Source organism: Macrobrachium rosenbergii, chromosome 23, assembly GCF_040412425.1.
Source record: "Macrobrachium rosenbergii isolate ZJJX-2024 chromosome 23, ASM4041242v1, whole genome shotgun sequence".
Taxonomy (NCBI): domain Eukaryota; kingdom Metazoa; phylum Arthropoda; class Malacostraca; order Decapoda; family Palaemonidae; genus Macrobrachium; species Macrobrachium rosenbergii.
Genome location: NC_089763.1, coordinates 20,550,995 through 20,574,228, shown reverse-complemented (window position 1 = coordinate 20,574,228; position 23,234 = coordinate 20,550,995). Strand labels below are relative to the sequence as shown.

At 35.0% G+C, this 23,234-nt stretch overlaps 1 protein-coding gene across 1 annotated transcript; it reads left to right on the top strand.

Annotated features, from left to right (window-relative positions):
- Window positions 1–6,420: 6,420 nt before the first annotated feature.
- Window positions 6,421–8,207, top strand: LOC136851163 (uncharacterized). Its single transcript, XM_067125121.1, has 4 exons — window positions 6,421–6,531; window positions 6,803–7,031; window positions 7,282–7,314; window positions 7,951–8,207. Exons 1-4 carry the CDS (start codon window positions 6,436–6,438, stop codon window positions 7,962–7,964), a joined length of 372 nt encoding a protein of 123 aa, XP_066981222.1. The 5' UTR covers window positions 6,421–6,435; the 3' UTR covers window positions 7,965–8,207.
- Window positions 8,208–23,234: the final 15,027 nt, after the last annotated feature.

Sequence of the window (23,234 nt, the reverse complement as noted above, 5' to 3'; positions counted from 1 at the left end):
GCTGTGTCTACTCAAAACAACGTGATCCCAGGCTGCCTTTTACATAAACTGCGTCAAGAGCTTCACCCCAAGAGTATGGCTTATAGCATTTCCCGTTGTGTATTAAATCAAGCTTACTTCTTCCATTGGTTATAGTAAAAGATCATAATAACCGATCTTAATACCCCATCAAAAGGATTTTTAGATCAGGTTGCTATTTCCTGGAGATTTGTGGACGCTGTGTTGATGATTCGGGGAAAAATGTTTGAGTAAAAATCATCGTGTAATGTTGCGTCATTGCCTGTTTATTATACGGCGACATGCACTAAAAGAGATTCGTGTTTTAATTTTGAATGTCAGGTTAGCGCACATCATAAGTTTAAATGTTATACACATAAACGATACTGTACAGAGTTTTTCATAAAATAAAAATACAAACCAAAATACGTATGGCTGGATAATAAAACTGAAAGAGAATGTCATGCAACTGGTATACTAAAAGGTACATTAAGAAACTCAATTGTAGGCGGTTACATCACAAACGACAACCGTAGGCGTAATTGCAAGAGGATCCTCCAGAACTAGCTCAACAAAATAATGATATTATATTGAAGGTGGCTACATTCTGCAATAAAAGTCCATGTATGATGCGAGAATGTTTAGGGACCAAAAGAATGCATTATAAATATCCCCGATAAGAAATTTAAAACCTGTAACGGAGTGTGACAACTTGATGGCCAAGGTCTCTAGACCTTATTGATGGCATTCATTACTCCGGGAATGACGCTGCAGAGCGAGTTCACTGACCTCGTGGACACCCAAACCACCGATGTTGGAGATTTCATTTTTTGTTTATTGTTGTTGCTGTTGTCAAATCAAGAAGGACTCATCCCAAAACAGACTCTTACTGTTTTAAGCAGTCTATATCGAAGTTTTTTCTTGATAAGATGATCTTCGTACAGGTATGTACGAAGTCTTGTAATGACATCAGCTTTCCCTCACCAATACGTCGCAAGAAATATAATTTTTCATGCTCGCACAATACCATGGACTGATGATAATGCCGAATACTGAAGTTATCTATAGTTCTGCTTTATCCCATCCTCATGAGCTGACAATATTCAGTGCGAATATGTGGAGAATTAAGAAAATCTTGTTTGGAATGGTTTCCACTAGATTGTCACATCCTCAAGAAACAGATCAGCTTTTTACTGATAAAATATTAGAAAAGCGTTAATGTAACTATAAGAACTCGGTCTATTTGCTTGGCTCTTTAATGAGAACAACAATGAAAGCAGTCTGAAAGTACACAAATATCTGCTAATTTAAGTATGCATTAAAGATATGAAATAATTAACTCGATAGTGTTACTTAATAGATTATAAATGTAGTCACATATAATACATACAAGTTTCTATGTCAATATCAATTACTTACAATAATAATATGCTTTAAACAGGTGTGTGATAAAATTGCCAATATCTAGTTACAAATGGAAGTTTGTTAATAAGGGAACTGACTCCACAACATAGTTATCAGTATAAACAATAAAAGAAAGTAACCGTTCAAGTAGCATTCAAGTAGCATGTAGTAACAATGTTTACATTCAACTTGAATGTAAACAAGAGCTACGAGAATTTACAAGTTACTAGGAATAGGAGCAGAAAACAACAAAGAGGACAATAACGTATTGTCTTTATTATTATTTTTATATCCTAATATCTTGTTATGCTTTACGTCTCTTCGTTTGTTAAAAGAACACGCAATGGTACAACACCTTGTTATGGAAAGTATAAATGAAAAGAATGAGAGTTGTGTATCTTTTAGTAACATTACACCGAGTTTCAGATGACCTGTGGACACGTTTGGGTCCTAGGAGAGGAACCCAAATCTGTTCTGGCAGAAGCTACACTGGTACTACTCTCTATTGTTCTGGGTTATCTTCCTGCTAAAGGAGTTTGTTCTGCCTAAAATGGGATTAGATAACTCATGGTGACTACCAGTCTTTGTAGTGCTTGCCTAGACATGCGTTGGTTTGGAAGGGGAACAATGACAATCAGTCGATCCTCCTTGACACGCACAGTGGCTACCAGTCTCTGGAGTGCTTGCCTAGACATGTGTTGGTTTGGAAGGGGACAATGACAATTAGTCGAGTGACTACCAGTCCTTGCCTGATGCGTTGGTTTGGAAGGGGACAACCCAGTGACTACCAGTACCAGTCTCTGGAGTGCTTGCCTAGATATGCGTTGGTTTGGAAGGGGGACAATGACAATTAGTCGATCTTCCTTGACACACCCAGTGACTACCGGTCTCTGTAGTGCTTGCCTAGACATGCGTTGGTTTGGAAGGGGGACAATGACAATTAGTCGATCTTCCTAGACACACCCAGTGGCCCTATTCAGGACGGCTTCCTGGTTAAAATATTTACAGGTCGAGCTCGAAAGCTTTATGATACTAAGATCAAAAGAACAATTAGGGATTTTTTGTTGTTGTTGTCGTTTTTACTATTGCCATTTGTTACTGAACTTAGTTAATTATGGTTGTTAGGACCTAGTGGATAATTGATAGGTTGATGAATGATTTACACAAACTGACGTGACACTAAGCATTGAAACTGACGGTGGAAATAATCTAGTATCTCTAAAGACCTAAATGAAATTGCAACAAAAACAAAATTATCTCTGAAAACCCCCAAAAACTGATTAAAAGCCTTCAATGAAAAATATACTTTATGGAGAAAATAAGCATCTATAAAAACACGTTAAATCGACATAAGTATTCATTCACTAATATTATTAGGCGATCGCCTACATATAAACCACTGTGACCCAAGGGTGAGGATAAACACAGTTACTATGACTCTAATTTATAGCATCAGTAAGTCACCAACATATCCAAAATGCATTTGCTGACGTAACTATCAAGTACTGAAATTAGGGGGAGATTTCCCTTAGACATTTTTTCCTCCTTAAATGATCTACCGTAACAAGTCTCCCTCTGACTCTTGGAACATGCATTACAGATTTGCTCTTTTGCACTATATTTCATAACATTACTTTTACTTCTTTTGTAAGTGAGGAAAATTAAATCGAATAGCCATATTCTTTTTATTTTGCTAAAAATGAGAACGACAGCACAGGACATGTTACTTGTTCATAACGTCAAAGTTAAGTATATCTTAGTTTCACTGAGCTGATTAACAGCTCTCCTAGAAGCTGCGAAGGATTAGATTTATTTCACGTGGCTAAGAACCAACTGGTTACCAGCAACGGGGACCTACAGCTTATTGTGAATCCGAACCACATCATGACGAAATGAATTTCTATCACCAGAAATGAATTCCTCTAATTCTTCACTGGCCGGTCGGAGAGTCGAACGCTGGGCCAACAGCGTGCTGACCGAAGCTCTACCCACCCCTCAATGAAGAATTTTTGTTCATAACATTTACCGAGGGTATAAAGTATAAAGCATATATGGCAAAAGGATAAATGTAATGTGCAAAATAATCATGAAATTTCCTGAAGAGAGAGAGAGAGAGAGAGAGAGAGAGAGAGAGAGAGAGAAGAGGTTGTGAGAGGGTGGGGTCCTCTTACTATTCCCGAATAGTCGTTTTTAGTTTTCTGTAAAAGAAAACTATTGTGCAGGACTTTGTCTGACCGTCCACACTTTTTCTGTCACACTTTTTCTGTCAGCCCTCAGATCTTCAAAACTTGGAAGCTAGGGGGCTGTAAATTGGTATGTTGATCACCCACCCTCCAAACATCAAGCATATCAAATTGCAGCCCTCTAGCCTCAGTAGGGTTTTTTTTTATTTAAGAATAAAGTTAGCCATAATCGTGCTTCTGGCAACGATATAGGATAGACCACCACCGGGTAGCGGGTAAAGTTTCATGGCCGCGGCTCATGCAAGATAGATCTATTTTCGGTGGCCACCGAAAGATAGAAACTCTATTTTTCGGACACTTCGGCGCATTTTTACTTGTTTCAGAAACGTCGGTTACCGAAGACAGTTGGGATAACTCGTTTTTTCTAGTGATGTTTGCCCTTTGAAGATTTCAGGAGGGTTTTTGGAAATAAAAACATCCGAACTTCTTCTCTTTGTGCTTTGCAGAAAGGTAGATACGTCCTTTAGCTAGGTCAGGTACTTCATTCCTAATCAGCACTTTCAGTCCTTTAGGAGACTTCTAATAAAATCGTAATGAAGTATCGTCTCCATGCCATCTCAGGAGACTCTCCCTGATTATCTGTACCAATAATTAATTTCTCATTTTCAGTTAAGCCTTGCCTCAAGTCTACAGGTTCTTCCACACACACACACACACACACACACACACACACACACACATATATATATATATATATATATATATATATATATATATATATATATATATATATATATATATATATATATCTTTCAAAGGTTACTGTACTGTACATCGGCGTCTTATCCCAAGACCTCTTTACTGCCTTACGACTTCTGAAATCCCCAGAGACGTAATTTTAAAAGCGCACATATATAGGGTCCATTAACATAAGAACCTTTTCTCCTCATAACAGTACGTGACGGGGATCTAGGCTGCCTTTGTGAGAGATAGACTCGACTATCCAAGTTCGCCCATTGCACAGAACAAATGACTTGACTTCCGTAGCGTGAGCGTGTCGTCGGAAGGGCCGCATTTGGCATCACATATCCAAAAATATAAACCAGTTTTTATTACCCTTAATTGGAGACCTTGAAATGATTGAACCATAAACGAGACGCTTCGAAACAGGTAGCGTTGCCCTGGTGACGACAGGTAGCAGCCGGAATAGCCGGATGTACGATCCGAGAGTAAACAGCAAATGTGAACGTCATTCTGGTATACAACGAATGCAAACATCGCCGTGTTTTCGAAGAACTGCGCTTCTCCTGCTGAGGCCAGGGACACTGCATTGTAATGGAGGAGAGAGAGAGAGAGAGAGAGAGAGAGCTAATGCAAAAGTCATTTACGTTTTAGTAAATGGAAAGAATGCTGATTTTTCTTTAGAATCATCAACATATTACGACGTCAAGCAGATGCTGAAAGATCGTAGACTAGTCACGACTTAACTCACTATAATGGCAGATATTACAAACCAGTTGTGTATATAAATAAAGAGAGAGAGAGAGAGAGAGAGAGAGAGAGAGAGAGAGAGAGAGAGAGAGAGAGAGAGAGCTAATGCAAAAGTCATTTACGTTTTAGTAAATGGATAGAATGCTGCTTTTTCTATTGAAACATAGTCTTATAACGACGTCAAGAGGATGCTGAAAGATTGTAGACTAGTCACGACTTAACTCACTATTTTGGTAGATAATATAAACCAGCTGTTTTTGAAATAAACAGAGAGAGAGAGAGAGAGAGAGATATTCGTAACCAGATTCAGAGAGCCACAAATCTGATTCTATCTTTAGGAAATTTAGAACAATTACTAAAATGTCATGGAAAGGGGGGATGCGATAAGATAAAGAAACCTAAGCTCTACTGAAACAGTAGTAGTAGTAGTAGTAGTAGTAGTAGTAGTAGTAGTAGTATTAGTATTAGCAGTAATAATTTAATTAGCTTTAGGCAATTATTAGTTAAGTATTGCTGAAGTTCCTAGTGAACAAATGCAACGGCACGGGAGTGCATATCAATTCCAGGTTAATATCAGCAGATAATAACCTGAGGAAATGTTAGCTTTGGCTGGTATAGTATCAAATTGATTAGTTTTATTTGACATTGGGCTTAAAATGGCAAATTGAACAAGAAAAGAAAATGTAACGAGGTAATACCTCAGCACTGTTCTTTTGTCTCTGTATCTTGGAAAAAAAAAATTAATCTTAAAGGAAAGTAAGAAGAAGAGAAGTATGAGAAACAGATTGTGATCACTTTTATAATTATAAAACAGGTATTTAATATCTTCGTCCTTTCTTGTGATAGCGTGATATGCAACAGGAAAAATAAATTGCTCTCATATTTAGTCTAATAGGATACTGAGCGAGTTGCTTCGAAAACTAGTACAAAATGTTCTAAAACACACACGCACACACACAAATACCAGTTACACTGAAACATTAGTGGCCCCAGAAGACTGGAATTCACTAACTAAATATGGCTGAAAGTCAACATCATGGTAGCTCAAACAAATCAATATCACGGCATCATGAAATGGACTCTCAAGATCTAAATGCTAATACTGACGTACTCTGTGAAAGTACTTAGAGAGAAGAAGAAGAAGAAGAAGAAATAGGAGGAGGAGGAGGAGGAGAAGAAGGAGAAGGAGAAGAAGAAGGAAAAGAAGGTACAAGCAATCAGCTTATTCCTTATTCTGGGAAACGAGAAGCAAATAAAAGTAGGAGAAGCATTACGTCCCTGGTGCAAACGCAGGATCAACATTACATAAAAACAAAGGTACATCCTACTGGGGTCATATGTAGAGTAGGGAGAGGGGTCGATGGAAGCTCAAGGGCGAGTTCAGGATATAAATGAGAGCAGATTGTCCTTGCCATTAGTCGTCCTTCAGTCGCTGGTCCCTGCAGAAGACATCATGGTGAGTTCTTCCAGTGGTTTTTTTGGGAGCAATGCTTCTGTAGTTCCTTGGATACTCGTTGGTAGAGAAAACAAACCTGAAATGATTGTCGATACCATTGATTTTTATCATTGATAAAACTGATTTATGAGTAAGCAGTTAATTACAGTTTTTTGTTCGCTAACTCTCTAAGAGATTTGAGCCGAACATGAGAGATCTTATGGCTGGAGAGTTTCTTATAAGAAAATATATCAAACAAATCTATAATATATCTCTCGAATTATTATTCCAGGCTCAGTCCCGAGTTATTTTGGTTGCTGGTCTCCTGATTGCTGTCGTCAGCATCATGGCTGACGCCTATCCACAGCCCGGCCCCGAACCTGAGGCTGACGCCAAACCTGAGGCCTATGCCCTCCCAGAGGCTTATGCTGACCCTGAACCCGCTGCAGAAGCTGAGCCTGTCCCCTGCGGAGGATGTCACCGTCATCACCACCACGGTGGAGGATCTGCTGGGTTCATAGGTAAGTTTTTTTTTTTTTTTTTTTTTTTTTTAGTATTCCAAGAGGATTCATGTTTTTCTAGGCTTGAGACTTTATTTATAAAGACAGGGGCGAATTGGTCGTGTGCTGCCTAGTCTTCAGATTTGTTAAGGAAGAACCTGAGTTCTGGTTTTGTATGATTATTTTATGAAAATGCCTTTAGTTATCATTGTTTACTTTTTTTTTACTTGTTTCTTTATTAACTTATTCATTTATCTTTTTTTTTTTTCAGCTGGTGGAGGATTCATTGCTGGTGGTTACGGGAGTAAGTGATGTGTTTTCCTTTGATTTCAAAACATTAGATTAGGTGGAAAGTTTTTTGTCATTTCTCAAGTGTCTCTTCTGTAAACTTACGAAAATAATCTAGAATACCTTCAGACATCTGCTAAACACTTATTGTAAAATCTCGGGTGTCTTTTTTTTTTTTTTTTTGTAAAACAATCGAAAAAACCATCAGCCACCCACTAAACATTTTCTATAAAATGTACAGTGCCATGAAACGAAACAATTTATACTTTTGTATCACTAACAGTAGAATCACCACCACTACTTGTAGCCTTCAAAAGCTCCAGTTTCATTACTTAAATAGGACTTTTCTATTATGGAATATCCAGCTGAATTATATAGTTATGAACTAGCTGTTGTATCTGAAGACTGGTCAGGTCAGTATTGTGCGATTAAAGAAATTGATTCTTTAATTTAAAAGATTTCTCTTTAAACGGCATCTCATATATATATATATATATATATATATATATATATATATATATATATATATATATATATATATATATATATATATATATATATATATGTACTGTATATATGTATATGTATGTATGTATGTATGTATATACATGTATATATATCTGTACTGTATATATTTCCTCTGTTTCCGCAGGACACGGCCGATAATATCTCATCAGCTCCTCTACCGCCCCGAAGATTCTAGGGTCTGTTAAGTAAGCAGACATTTTGGCACTGGATTTACTGTACCCGGATTATGCCCTCAGCCCCCTGTCATTTAGAGAAAACCCTCCAGGCGTGACTGAAAGCCTTCAAGTCTTAACTTATCTCCAAGTCTTGTTTTGTTCCATGTAATCATGATTTCGTAAGACTTTCATGAACTGAATTCGAGAATAAACTTGTTTTTATAAATGCAGGGTTTATGATATTCCAAGTCCTCTTTTACATACATACATACATACAAATGAAGAGGTGTGCACAGAGTATCCTTTGCTATATTCAACGCCTGTACTGAAAATCAGTAGGAAAAGGTACTTATAAAAAATCACCTGTACCTATTACACAATACTTAACTTCCTTAGCTAAGGGTGTGGGTTTAGAGAAAGTCTATAAGTACAAAGATAAAAAAAAGTGAGTAAGGCAGAAGATTTTCATTACCAAGTTAGTACTTCTAGTTTACTTTGATTATCTTTAAAGAACATCAAAGGAAAGGAACAGAAAAGTCGAACAAAGGCAGACGGAAAGAGAAAAGCAAGAAGATGAATCAGTCTAATTTGTTTGCGTTCCTCTGAAATCTCTTGCACGATGGATGTTTGACTTTATTCTTCAACCTCTAACCTAAGGAAATGAAAGAAGGCTATTTTCTACCAGTGTCTTTTTTTCCTTTCTTTCTTTCTTCCCTCGACGATGAGTCACCACGTAGCTGATTAGTGTTACTTGTGGTGCTGCGACAGATACCGTAAAAAGGCATTAATCTCGGTAAAAGGAAAAGGAATTGTAATATATATATTTGTATATATATATATATATATATATATATATATATATATATATATATATATATAATATATAATTTACACAGATTCAGGGTTACTATAATTATATACATATAGACAATTATGTACATATATATACATACATACATACATACATACATACATACATACATACATACATACATACATACATACATATATATATGTATGTATGTATATATATATATATATATATATATATAATATATATATATATATATATATATATATATATATATATATATATATATATATATATATATATATATATATATATATATATATATATATATATATATATATATATTCATAAATGTATACACGGATTCCTTTTCCTGTAAAGAAAAATTCAAATGTAAAGAAAATTGAATAATGCAATGGTTAATCATTCTGACGAAAAATAATCAAGGAATTGGTTAGTCACTACTTTACGGTTTGCATAACCTTCCCATATCAGAGTCATTTGAATATTAAGAATTAAGATTTTTATTACATTATAAAATCTGTTCCAGTCTCATATCCATCGCTAAGGAAGTACTTAGTTAAGTATTGCCTATAGGCAACAGTTTTTTTACATAAGTACCTGTCCTGTCGATTGTCAATACAGGCATTGATTAAGGAAGAGGCCATTCAGTACACACATCTTCATATGCATGCATGTATGTATATACAGCATGTATGTATAAAAAAAATCCTGGGTTTCTGGTTTCGATAAACATCTCCTCTTATGCACGCACGTATGCATGCAAATATGTATTTTTGTATGCATGAATATATTACAAAAGTCTTGATCTTCATTCGTTTGTATGTATGCATCTACGTATATGAGAAAGCTATAAAATGAAACACCTTCAACCATATGATCTTTCTTTAAAGAACTTAGGCTCTCGATAGCCCCTTGTGCGTAGGCCTATTGCACCTCCAAAGAATCATCTTCCTCTCCAAGGACTTTTGCATCCTGAAGGCGCCCTTGAACTTCCCGCTCTTCGTAGCACGTTCGTCAAAGCGGAGGTCCTCCTATGAGTGACGTCACGTAACGGAGGACCTTGTCTCTACTTCGGTGTATGACCACTTTATAAAGCTAGACACCTCTGGCACAGACCCCAACCTCGTCCTTACCTGAACGAGTAAAAAATGCGCCGAAGTTTCTTCGGCGCAATCGAGTTATCTGTACAGCATATAACGTTGAATGAAACTCTCAGCCACGGTTCATGAAACTCTCAGCCGCGGCCCATGAGACTTTCAGCCACGGCCAGGTGGTGGCTGTGTTGTTGGCACCTATAGCGGTGCCAGATGCACAATCATGTCTAACTTTAACCTTAAATAAAACAAAAACGACTGAGGCTAGAGGGCTGCAATTTGGTATGTTTGATGATTGAAGGGTTGATGATCAACGTACCAATTTGCAGCCCTCTATCCTCAGTAGTTTTTAAGATCTGTGGGAGGACATAAAAAGTGCGGACAGAAAAAGTGCGGACGGACAAACAGCCATCTCAATAGTTTTCTTTTACAGAAAACTATAAATCGTTGCTTGGGAGCTTGCAACAGGCCTTTGGTGTCTGGAGTGAGTGACAGTGGGTCACAATATCGCCTGAGACGCCAAGACAGGGAGGAGAACCTGCTGAAGTTTCTGGAGGCACCCAAAATACTACACATTTCTGTCTGTCTGTATGTCTCCGTTTTATTACATCTTTCTCCATGAATTCATCTGCATATTCAGATCGAATGATTGAAAAATATCAAATAACGTTACAGAATGTGCTGTTCCCTTCTGTCTGTATGTCTTCGTTTTTTTTTTTTTTACATCGTTCTCTATAATCTTGTCATCATGCTCAGGTCACGTGATTGAAAAATATCAAATAACGTTGTAGAATGTGCGGTTCGCTTTCTGTTTCTGTGTCCTCGTTTTATTATATCATTCTCTATAACCTTATCTGCATGTTCAGATCACGTGATTTAATACTATCAAATAACGTTACAGAATCTGCAGTTTGTACGTTAAGATATCTTAGAATCTCAGCATGTTTACAGAGGCGATTTTCCACATGCATGCGTACACACACATACAAACACAGTACATAGGTGTACTTTTATTTGCTAGGTCCAGTGATCATTACGACTGCATGAAACAGAGAGGACATCGTTGCTTAGGAGAGTGTTATGTTCATTATTTTACGAAGGATGTATATTGTAAGACTACTGAACAAGTCATAGGAATTGTGCTTGTTTGATGCAAAATATTGCACATTTTAGAGAACAATATGCACCAAAATATATCATTTCGAACATATTGCGCATACATTAATGTATATATGTATATATATGTATGTATATGTATATATATATATATATATATATATATATATATATATATATATATATATATATATATATATATATATATATATATTTTATAGTGTGCTCACTAATGATTCTGAGGATAATTTTCCAGCCTCAAACATAACAGTGTGTAAATTCAGTAAAGATTATATGGAAGGATTATTAAAAAAATAAAATGAGATTTTACGGCAAATTCATTTTGATGTAAACATAAATTCATACTTAGAAAAAACTTACATTTCAGATATAATGAACTTTTTCAAGATTGCATTCAAGGGATTTGAATGACTCAGTCTTTGCCATCAGGCAAAGGAACAAACAAAAACGAGAAAATGAAAGAATGAACAGCCCTGTTCCTCTGGACCAAATTTAAACTATAAAATCAAATTATTAAGAGATCTTCCAATCCTGTTTCTCTATTCGCCAGCTACTGGATGTGTTTGTTAAAGCTGTTCTGAGATCATGCTTAACCATAGTAACCTGGAAATATAAGAAATTGATACATTTCAAATGTTCAAACAAATATCAGATGAAAGAAACTCATATGCTGTTTGTCTCATCAGCAATGGAATTTTAGTAACGAGCCTGACTAAATTTTTGGTAAGATTTTTAGGTTATGAATAGATACAATATAAATAAATATTGCATAAATAACATTCCTTATGGTAATCATTTTAGAATATGGGGAAGCTAATAACCAAAAAATTAGCATAATTACTGTTTGACTTTGTTTAGAATAATTTATTTTTTGGCAAGCTTTAAAGCACAAAGCTTTTAACAGACGATGAAAAATGAAAATAGTTCCATTTTCATTGTATAATCTAATGATTTGGGTCATGTAAGGGCATGGGTTTTCCTTTCCTTCGGCCTCCACAGTTAGATTTAGAGAATTCCTTTAAATTTTAAAGTTTAAAATCAAACTATAACATTAAACGAAGTCTCTACTTACCTCCCCTTCTGTATCCGCCGATAACTCCACCACCGGCTGTAGAAAAATAAAGATAATAAGCAAGTTAACTCTTATTAGAGGACTGATTACCACACACACACACATAGACATATACTGTATATGTGTCTGTATGTATGTATGTATAAATATATATATATAAATATATATATATATATATATATATATATATATATATATATATATATTTATATATACATACAGTATATATATATATATATATATATATATATATATATATATATATATATATATACATATATATATATACATATCTATAAATATATATACATATTATATATATATATACATATTTATAAATATATATACATATATTATATATATATATATGTATATGTATATATATACCTATACAGTAAGCACATACTCTTTCACGCACTGTCTCTAATACGAAATACACGCCTTCATATTCTCAAGCACAACGTTCAGCTAAACCAGCACACAGTAACAATTAAACTTAAAATATCGAACTTGAATCATTAACTCTGAAATATACAGATAAATACGTATGAATATGTATAAATAATAATATATATATAAATAAGCAAAGCGAAACTGACCTATGAAACCACCGCTGGAATACCCTCCACGGTGGCATCCCCAACAGGGAACAGCTACCGCCTCAGGGTAAGCGTATGCCTCTGGGTAGGCGTAGGCATAGGCCTCCGGGTATGGCTGGGGGTAGGCCTCTGCCATGGCACTGCCGAGTGCCACCAAGAGGAGAACAGCCAAGATGGAGCGCGTCTGGGACTGAAAGAAAGAAAATATATTGTTGTCTTAAGTAAGTTTTTTTATTATGATTTTTTTTTTATGATCGTTTTCTTTTGTCATTTAGTGGGAATGTGTGTTTCATGTTTTAGGAAAATTAGATTGCTTCGGGGAGATTGTTTTAGTTTTGATTTAGTCGGAAACATTCTGGGTTATGTGTCTGGGGAACGCATTTAATCTAAGACCAAGTTTTTTATTGTCATTTCGTGTAAGTTAAGTTAAGTTAAGTTAAGTATACCTTAGTTTTACCGGACCACTGAGCTGATTCACAGCTCTCCTAGGGCTGGCCCGAAGGATTAGACTTATTTTACGTGGCTAAGGACCAATTGGTTACTTAGCAACGGGACCTACAGCTTATTGTGGAATCCGAACCACATAAGTACAACAACATTTGGACAGAATGATTCTCCGTTTTACTTAAAATATCTATGCAATGTTTCAAGAAAATTGATTGACTATTTAGCTCGCAGTGTTTTGTAAATGTTTTGCCCGTTGGCGTTTGAAACTCCCTACATTAATTTCCAGCTTGTCAGTTAATTAACTGATCGGTTTTATAAATCTGTGTTCTTTCCAGTTTATTTGTCAATTCGTGAGGGGTTATTATCTGATTTTTACATTAGTGCATAATAATTGTAATAAGATTATTTCATGTTGAAAAACTTTCGTTATACGAAAATAATGTTGATGCAAAACCAAAGTAATTATAAATAACTTTGTTTGAACTCTATCACTGTAACTATCATGAATGATCCCTATCGTTACTGTCTTCAAGTAATTGAGTAATTCTGTCATTCAAGAAGAGAAGCAACAGAGAAATGTGTCATCCTAAAAGGCCAAACATGTAACACTTCTGTATCAAACAGCTGTTGGGAAATCTAGAGTTTATGTGCTTTTTAGCTCATGTATGTAGCTCTTTTACTTTAAATTTGCATAAACAGCAAACATTGAGTAATACACGCACACATATGTGTTTGTGTGGATATATATATATATATATATATATATATATATATATATATATATATATATATATATATATATATATACTGTATATGTGTGTGTCTATGTTTGAGATGATTATGTTTTTACCTAATTATATACTTGCAGTATTCAGTATTTTACACACAGGTAGTACCTAAACTTTAAAAAATGAGAAAAAAATAGAAAAATAAAACTCAAATAAAGCGGCACTGTGCTGGAAGAGCTTTTCAGTAATCAAAGCTTTTCCGGAGCCTAAAGAGAAGATCAAGTGGAAAATACACCTGGCAAAGGAATCCCTAAACAGCCCACTTACCATGATGGCTTCTTCTACTGTAGCGAGGAACGTCGAACAAGGACAACTAAGTGCTCTCACCTCTAGGACTCTTTTTTATACCCTGAGACTGCCCTTGAACTTCACCTTTGCCAGAGGAACGTCCTTCACTGGCCATTCCTACCATCCTTCGTCACGTTAATCAAACAGACGTCACTCGTCCGAGATTTTCGTACTACACGTCAAGAGCGAGATCGAGGGCGAATTAGAAGACGATTTTCCTGCTCGTATTTTATGTTTTTCTTGTTCATTTGTAAGTCGAAGGAAGGCCATTTACTGTGGGAAATTAAGAAAACAAAATAGTTATGCGAGCTCTATTTATGTACATCAGTTTATACATGTTTGTGGAATAGAGCGCGATTATTTTTATGCTTTTTCCTTTTTATTTATATGCACGAGGAAGGCCATTTACTTGTGGGTAATTAAGAAAACAAAATAGGTATACGTGCTCTATGTATGGGCATCAGTTTACACATGTCTGTGGCATAGAACGCGGTTGTTTTTCTTCATGCTTTTTCCTTTTCATTTATATGCACGAGGAAGGCCAATTACTGTGGGGAATTAAGTAAACAAAACATTTATACAAGCTCTATTTATGTACTTCATTTTATACATGTCTGTGGAATAGAACGCGAGTTTTATTTATACTTTTTCCTCTTCAATCACATGTACAAGGAAGTCCATTTACGTGTGAGTACAAAATAAATATACAAGGTCTATGTGTGTACATCATTTTATACTTGTTTGTGGAATAGTTGACTCTCTTTAGTTCTCTCGGGAAATCCTGGGAAAGGTGACTGATGACGGTGGTCGTAAAAATCTTCGAAAAAGGTAATATTTGTAGATGATCTTTCACTGTATTCAAGAGGGTGGTATGCTTCGTCATCAGCCCTTTTCCTACTAGATGTTGCGTAACCCTTAAGTCTTTATTTAAAGGCAAACTAAATTGATCTTTGTGGGAATAAAAGCACGTTAAAACGAAGAAGAAGAAGTGTCAGGTTGAAGAGTATAGCATCTATATTGGAGTGTGCTTGTATGGATCCGCTTAATTATTTGCATCTTATGATTATTTAGACAAAAGTGAATATGTCAACCGAGTGGTGTTCAACAGTAGACTTTCTGTGGTGTGCATCTGTGATCGGTTTAGATATTCAGGCCCCTACAGTAAGTATTAACTGCTGTTGTGAGGCTTCAAGAAAAGTCAGAAGTGAAAGACTGATTCTTTATTATGTTTTTGTTGTTTCAGATTTAGCTGGCCTTGTGCCAGCACGAGCTCTTACTCCTAGAGTAGCCCATAACTCTATGTTGATGAGTCTGTGCGATGGATAGGTTACATGAAAACTTCATTTTGATGCATGGAAGTGATTTTGGTGGGGATGATTTCGAAATGAAAAGATTTAACAGACAAGGTTGCAACCTTTTTGAACCCTAAGGTACCCATCAGATGAGGACAAAAGTATGATAGCAGTAAGTGTTGGCTAGTGGGAGAGGCCAACAGATGGGGAAAAAGAAGAATTTGAGCAGTAGGTGTTTATAAGAATAAAGAATTAGGACCGGACAAGGAATATGGCTTTAGATCATCACGAGCTAGCATACTAGCTATCTGTGCCTACTACTCAAATTCTTCGTTTTCTCCATCTGATGGCCTCTCCCACTAGCCAACACTCACTGCTATCATACTTTTGTCCTCATCTGATGGGTACCTTAGGGTTCAAAAAGGTTGCAACCTTGCCTGTTAAATCTTTTCGCTTCAAAATCGCCCCCACCAAAATCACTTTCATGCATCAAAATAGTGCGACCCGAGGGCCCCCTCTGCGTCCATACAGGATTTGCGTTTTCTAGCAAGCATAAAGATACGTACAAAATTTGTTACATGACACATAAAAGGTAGATATACATATCGGCAGAAAGGCCGTACAATGATGCATAAGATGAGTTACACAAAGAATCTGAAATAAAGACAGGTAAAATACATGACGTGATTAATGTACATCTGAAAAGGAGAAACACAAGGAGAGAGAGGCGCGATTTGTCGCCCGTACAAATACTTTAAGAAATTTTTGATTTTTTGGCCAGGAGCAACAGTAATCTTCCTTTCTTTTGCACATGGACCCACGTTATATATATATATATATATATATATATATATATATATATATATATATATATATATATATATACACACACATAAAAGCATATTTATATATGTAATTTGTAATAATGCCCTCATAACTTCTCGAATTCTTCAAGCTTTTTGGATACGCTTGTCACGACAAAGCCTTAGATCCAAAATGCCTAAGCATGTCGTATAAAGTGACCAGAATATAATATATATATATATATATATATATATATATATATATATATATATATATATATATATATATATATATGTATAGATTTTAAAGAAATTAATACACTGTTATAAATATAGCAGACTCATTTTTTCCTCTTACAAAACAAATGATCCAATAAAAGACTTTATGAAGGTCAGTGTATCAGCCCACCCATGATTTCTGCTTTCTCATCTTAGATACTTCAGCAAAGGATGGAAATACTTCTATTCTGACTGAATATTATTTATATTTTATGATGTTTGTCAATGCTTCAATAAATAATGCTTCGTTTGCACTGCTTTGTGTCTGAAGTTGTTATGCAGTTTTAAAAATATGAAATATTTTGTTCTATTTTGGAAGGGCCAGGGCCGCTTGGATGAGACGCCATGAGACGGGAGGGTGTGGAGATGAGTGGAGATTTGTGGAAGTGAAGGAACAAGAACGACACGACACTATCGTAGCACGGAGATGAAGACGGTGATGATGGAAAGATATGATTAAACGATGCGATGGTGATTTTAATTTTATATCCAAGAAAATTTCAAGTTGTAAATAACTTTATGAGTGGTATTACAGTTGCTACAGTTAAACTTGAAATTTTCTGTTATTCTGAGTATAAAAAGCCCTGTTTTTATTTTTCTGTAAAAGAAAACTATTGTGCCGATTTCGTCTGTCCGTCCGCACTTTATTCTTTCAGCATTTTTTTCTCTCTGCACTTTTTCTGTCCGCCCGCAGATATTCAAAACTACTGAGGCTAGAGGGCTGCAAATTGGTATGTTGATCATCCACCCTCCAACCATCAAACATGCGAAATTGCAGCCCTCTAGCCTCAGTAGTTTTTATTTCATTTAAGGTGAAAGTTAGCCATAATCGTGCTTCTGGCAACAATATAGGATATGCCACCACCGGCCCGTGGTTAAAGTTTCATGGGCCGCGACTCATATAGCGTTTTACCGAGAACACCGAAAGATAGATCTATTTTCGGTAGCCTTGATTATATGCTGTAGCGGCTGTACAGAAACCTCGACAGCGCCGAAGAAACTTCGGCGCATTTTTTACTTGTTAATATAGGAAACTATACATTGAAGATATTAGTGTACGTCAGAATAATTAAAAACGATTTTATAAGAGCCAACAATATCTATAAAAAGATTAATTTCCTTCACCAAGGCCACAGGTGAGCTGCTTTATCAGTCATATCATTCAACAAAGACCATAAAGTGGTGTTTATACGGGTTGAACTTAGTTACGTTACGAAGTTGCACTGAACCCTACCAAGCACTGCTTGTCAATCGGTTGAGCTATTAATAAAAGTCCTCTGGGCATAGCATCTCTCTCTCTCTCTCTCTCTCTCTCTCTCTCTCTCTCTATATATATATATATATATATATATATATATATATATATATATGTGTGTATGTATATATATATATATATATATATATATATATATATATATATATAAACATGTATACACACACACATATATATATATATAAATAAATATATATATATATATATATATATATATATATATATATATATATATATATATATTTAATATACACTTTTACACTTCTTTCACTTTGCACTGTACCCATAAGAAGCTGATATTAAAAGCATGAAAACGCTGGGTACTTTCATTAATCCGTTCGCGCTCTTGTGTATATATATATATACACACACACACATATATACATATATATATATATATATATATATATATATATATATATATATGTATACACATATTGCATATATATACATGCATTATCAAATATAAACTCTTTTCCCCTAGATTGATTTAGTTGCATGAAATGGCGTCACATAATATATTATGCAAAGAGCGTATAAGAATCTATCTTGAAATCTGTCTCGTGGCTGACGAAAATCCCCTGAATAATAATAATAAAAAAAATTATTTGTCGGAAGCGGTATAGTCGTGAATATAAAACCAGTCTTTTATGAATTTCATGGGCGTCATCATTACTTCATAAAATTGATAAAAATATGACTAGCTTGCATCGCACGTTTGATTTTTCTTATGTCAATCGATCGAATAAAAGAATCTGCGTTTGCTTGACGTATACGGAATGCATTAAACAGACCAGAATCAATAGACATCATCGTTATGGCGCGGCTTATGAAACGTACATACTGAATTGGGGGTTTCCCGGGCTTTCCTCTTTCGGCCATCCTTTCAAGACGCCATCTTTAAAAGAGAATTCCAACGTTCGTCAAAAAAAAACCACTTCATCTTTTTCACCAGAAGCTCTAAATACGTTCGCGCATTTCGTTTATTATTCTTTTGTGCCATTTGTTATTATTCTATTCGAAGCTTGTTTGCCCGGGCATGTACTCGCTCGAATGGCGGGCCATTCTCTTCGACGGGTAGATCAACAGCGAGGAGAATGATGGGGCAAATCCTCTGAAAATGCAAAAGGATTCGTGTAAATAAGAGGAATCCCGTGACGCAGAACGCCACCTTTATTGCCCTCTCAAAAAGGTTAAGGACCTGTCTCGTCGGTTTGGGGGAGGGAATATACGAGGTAGGACGAGAGAGGACGAGGGTGGAGGCAGGCGAGGTTCTTCAGGATATAAAACGGAACGGGAGAAAGTCGGGAGTCCAGTTTGTCCCTCGTCGCTTGTCCCAGGAAATCTACAAGATGGTGAGTTTCAATCAAATCTCTTCGCGTTCGAAGCTTCTTCTCTGCTTTGTAATTTGGAAAGTACTCTTGACATACTTCACCTCAAACAACCATTATTTTTGCACGCTGGAGTAACATCAAAGTGGGGCTTGCTCGTTGCGGTAACGTCACAGAACAAGCATCACTGAGTAACATCACAGAACCAGAAACACTGAGAAACATCACAGAATCGGAGACACTGAGTAACATTACAGAACCACCAACACTGAGTAACATCACAGAACAAGCATCACTGAGTAACATCAAAGAAGCACCAACACTGAGTAACATTACAGAACCACCTACACTGAGTAACATCACAGAACAAGCATCACTAAGTAACATCACAGAACCAGAAACACTGAGTAACATCACAGAACCAACAACACTAAGCAACATCACAGAACCAGAAACACTGAGCAACATCTCAGAACCAGCAACACTGAGAAACATCGCAGAACCAGATACACTGAGTAACATCACAGAACAAGCAAGGATGAGGAACTTCAGTGATGTATCCTGTACTGGCTAATTGGTCTGATGTTTGGCGGAAAGCTGCTAAGAGGTGCTACGAAATATGTTCTTGTAACAATGACCTTAGAGCCCGTGTTGGCATAATGCCATCTTGGTCTAGCAGCAAAGACTTCGCCGGGTTCAAAAATCACAGTCATTTGTCACTCAGAAATCTTATGTGTACGTTTGCGTTAAAATCTTTTTGCTGATCTTTACGTTGACTTAAACTGTGCATCTTGCTATGAATATTTTCATATGGTAAGATAGACGAAATAACGTGTTTTGTACCGGCAAAGTTATGTTTGATTAGAGTAGAAAAATTTTTTTTTTTTAATAAATTCACAGAAAAAGAACGGACCGGAGAAAATTATTTCCCCAGAAAAGGAAAAAAAATCTGGAATCTTCTAAACTCATGAAATTCTGAGAGAGAGAGAGAGAGAGAGAGAGAGAGAGAGAGAGAGAGAGAGAGAGAGAGAGAGAGATAAAATACATTCTTCATAAGAACAAAGAAATAGTCTTTTTCTGAACATGTATATCGCTCACATTTCACAAATCTGTTATGTTCATTTTCGTTTAACTAAACGGCGTTCATATGGATCTTGGTCAATTTTTTTTTTTTTTTTTTTTTTTGTGAAAGATGAACGAAAGAATGTTGCTTATTCTCTTCATCCCCGAGAACGCCTCTTTAGAATGTCTGTCTCTTAAGATCTCTGATGCAACGAATTTTCTTAAGTATGTGTGAAGAGATTGTAATGTAAAATGTAAATTCTAATGTACTTTATGTACTTTATATTCTTATAATATATACTAAACCTTCGACGGTGGGAAGCAGAGAACTACAACTGCAATGCATTACTGCCCTAAAACAATTCAACTTGTATTTTAATATTTTACTGACATTTTTATATATATCTATCATTTTTATTTATTTATCTGCTTTTCTAATAACTGATCTTTCTGTATTTCCCATTACCTTCTGTTATTTCTTTCGAATGAACACCATAATGTTCTTTGGAAGCCTGATTTTCAGGTCAGTGGCCCCAGTGGTGGGCTTGTCCAATATGAATAGGTTTCGTCTTCTGAATAATAATGATAATAATAATAATAATAATAATAATAATAATAATAATAATAATAATAATATAATAATAATAATAGAAAATGACGCTTATTGCTTTTTTCCTTATCGGTTATGCTGTTTTTTTTAATGGCCTTCGGGGAGCTATGCATTAGCTAAAGGATGAAGGATAAAATCGAGGTAATCGAAGCAAGAATATGACGAATATAAAGAATATTAAATAACATCCTTTGAATAATAATAATAATAATAATAATAATAATAATAATAATAATAATAATAATAATAATAATAATAATAATAATAATACAGATTGGCGCTTATTGCTTTTTTTTTCAGTTTTTACCCAGTTTTTTTTTATTTTTAATGGCCTTCGGGGAGCTATGCAAATTAGTCAAAGAGTGAAGACTAAAATCGAGGCAATGAAAGCAAGAATATGACGAACATAAAGAATCAAAAGAAAATTCAATAACATTCTTTCCCAGGCTCGTGCACTGATGCTTCTCGGTGTCCTGGTGACCATCGCTTGCGCAACGTCATTCGCCTACCCAATGGCGGACGCCTATCCCGACCCGGAGGCCTACCCTGGCCCGGTAGCCGCGGCCTACGCCGAGCCAGTTGCTGTGGCCTATCCCGAGGCGGGTCCTGAGCCCTGCTGGGGATGTCGCCGGGGATTCGGAGGGTACTCCAGCGGGGGATTCTTGGGTGAGTTCCTTCAGCGGTCTGTTGGTGTCAGGTTCAGCTGAAGCGAGATTTGTTTAGTTTTAAGAAAGGAAGTTATGAATTATTTCATATTTTTGATGATTATATTCTTATTTGCTGACTCGAAATAATGTTCTTTCTGTTAAGAGAAAGATCTTTAAGCAGATGATAAAATTATTTAATATTTTCGATAATTATATTCTTATTTGCTGACTCAAAATAACATTATTTCTTTTAAGAGAAAGATCCTTAAGCAGATGATAAAATTATTTAATATTTTCGATAATTATATTCTTATTTGCTGACTCAAAATAACATTCTTTCTTTTAAGAGAAAGATCTTTAAGCAGATGATAAAATTATTTAATATTTTCGATAATTATATTCTTATTTTCTGACTCAAAATAACATTCTTTCTGTTAAGAGAAAGATCTTTAAGCAGATGATAAAATTATTTAATATTTTCGATAATTATATTCTTATTTTCTGAGTCAAAATAGCATTCTTTCTTTTAAGAGAAAGATCTTTAAGCAGATGATAAAATTATTTAATATTTTCGATAATTATATTCTTATTTTCTGACTCAAAGTAACATTCTTTCTTTTAAGTGAAAGATCTTTAAGCAGGTGATAAAATTATTTAATATTTTCGATAATTATATTCTTATTTGCTGACTCAAAATAACATTATTTCTTTTAAGAGAAAGATCCTTAAGCAGATGATAAAATTATCTAATATTTTCGATAATTATATTCTTATTTTCTGACTCAAAATAACATTCTTTCTTTTAAGAGAAAGATCTTTAAGCAAACGATAATCTGATAACATAAGATAAGTCAAACTCTACCCACTTACTCTGCAACTAAGGCACTTTAAGACCCCTAAACCATTTTATTTTTTTATTTCCACTTCTTTCTCATTATAATTTTTTCTCTTCATCCCATTCTGCAGCCATGTTTCATTGCCAGACCTCATATGAATCTACACCAAATTGCTAATGTTGCTTTTTATTTTTTTTAATAGCCGGTGGTTTCATTGGCGGTTACCGACGAAGAGGTAAGTAGCTATAGCTTTGATTTAACCGTATAGAATTAAATATTCAGGCATGCATTGACAAGTTTATATCACGCATAAATGAATAAGGTACATTACGATTTATTCCGCCAGTGCGCATTTGAACGAATGGATTGTAAGGATGGTCGGAAAATTGAGCGAGATTACAACCTTGAAGCATTAGTTTTTTTTAAACATTTGAACTGTTGCATTGAACATATGTTCATACATGATTTATTTCTCCTGTTGATTAAGCGTTAAATAGAATTCCCACTTTTCCCAGAACTGCAGTAAATATCGAATTTCACTAAAAAAATATACAGGGGTCTTTTTATATATAGCTAATAGGTTTTTTTGTAGAATTTTTAAGGATAAGTAAGTTTAAGGAGGAATTTTGTATAAAATAACCATACAAAGGTTTCCTGCATTATTAAGTTTATCCTGTCATGAGTTAACCTAAGAATAAATAATTATATATATACATATACACATATATATATATATGTATTGTATATATAAATATATATACAGTATGTATATGTATATTATATATATATATATATATATATATATATATATATATGTAAATATATATATATATATATATATATATATATATATATATATA

Excerpts from the sequence above, each read along its gene's own strand:
- LOC136851163 (XM_067125121.1), top strand. The coding sequence starts at position 6,436 with ATGGAAGCTCAAGGGCGAGTTCAGGATATAAATGAGAGCAGATTGTCC. Across the intron at positions 6,532-6,802 it reads TCCCTGCAGAAGACATCATG|GCTCAGTCCCGAGTTATTTT; the intron begins GTGAGTTCTTCC and ends TTATTATTCCAG. Across the intron at positions 7,032-7,281 it reads AGGATCTGCTGGGTTCATAG|CTGGTGGAGGATTCATTGCT; the intron begins GTAAGTTTTTTT and ends TTTTTTTTTCAG.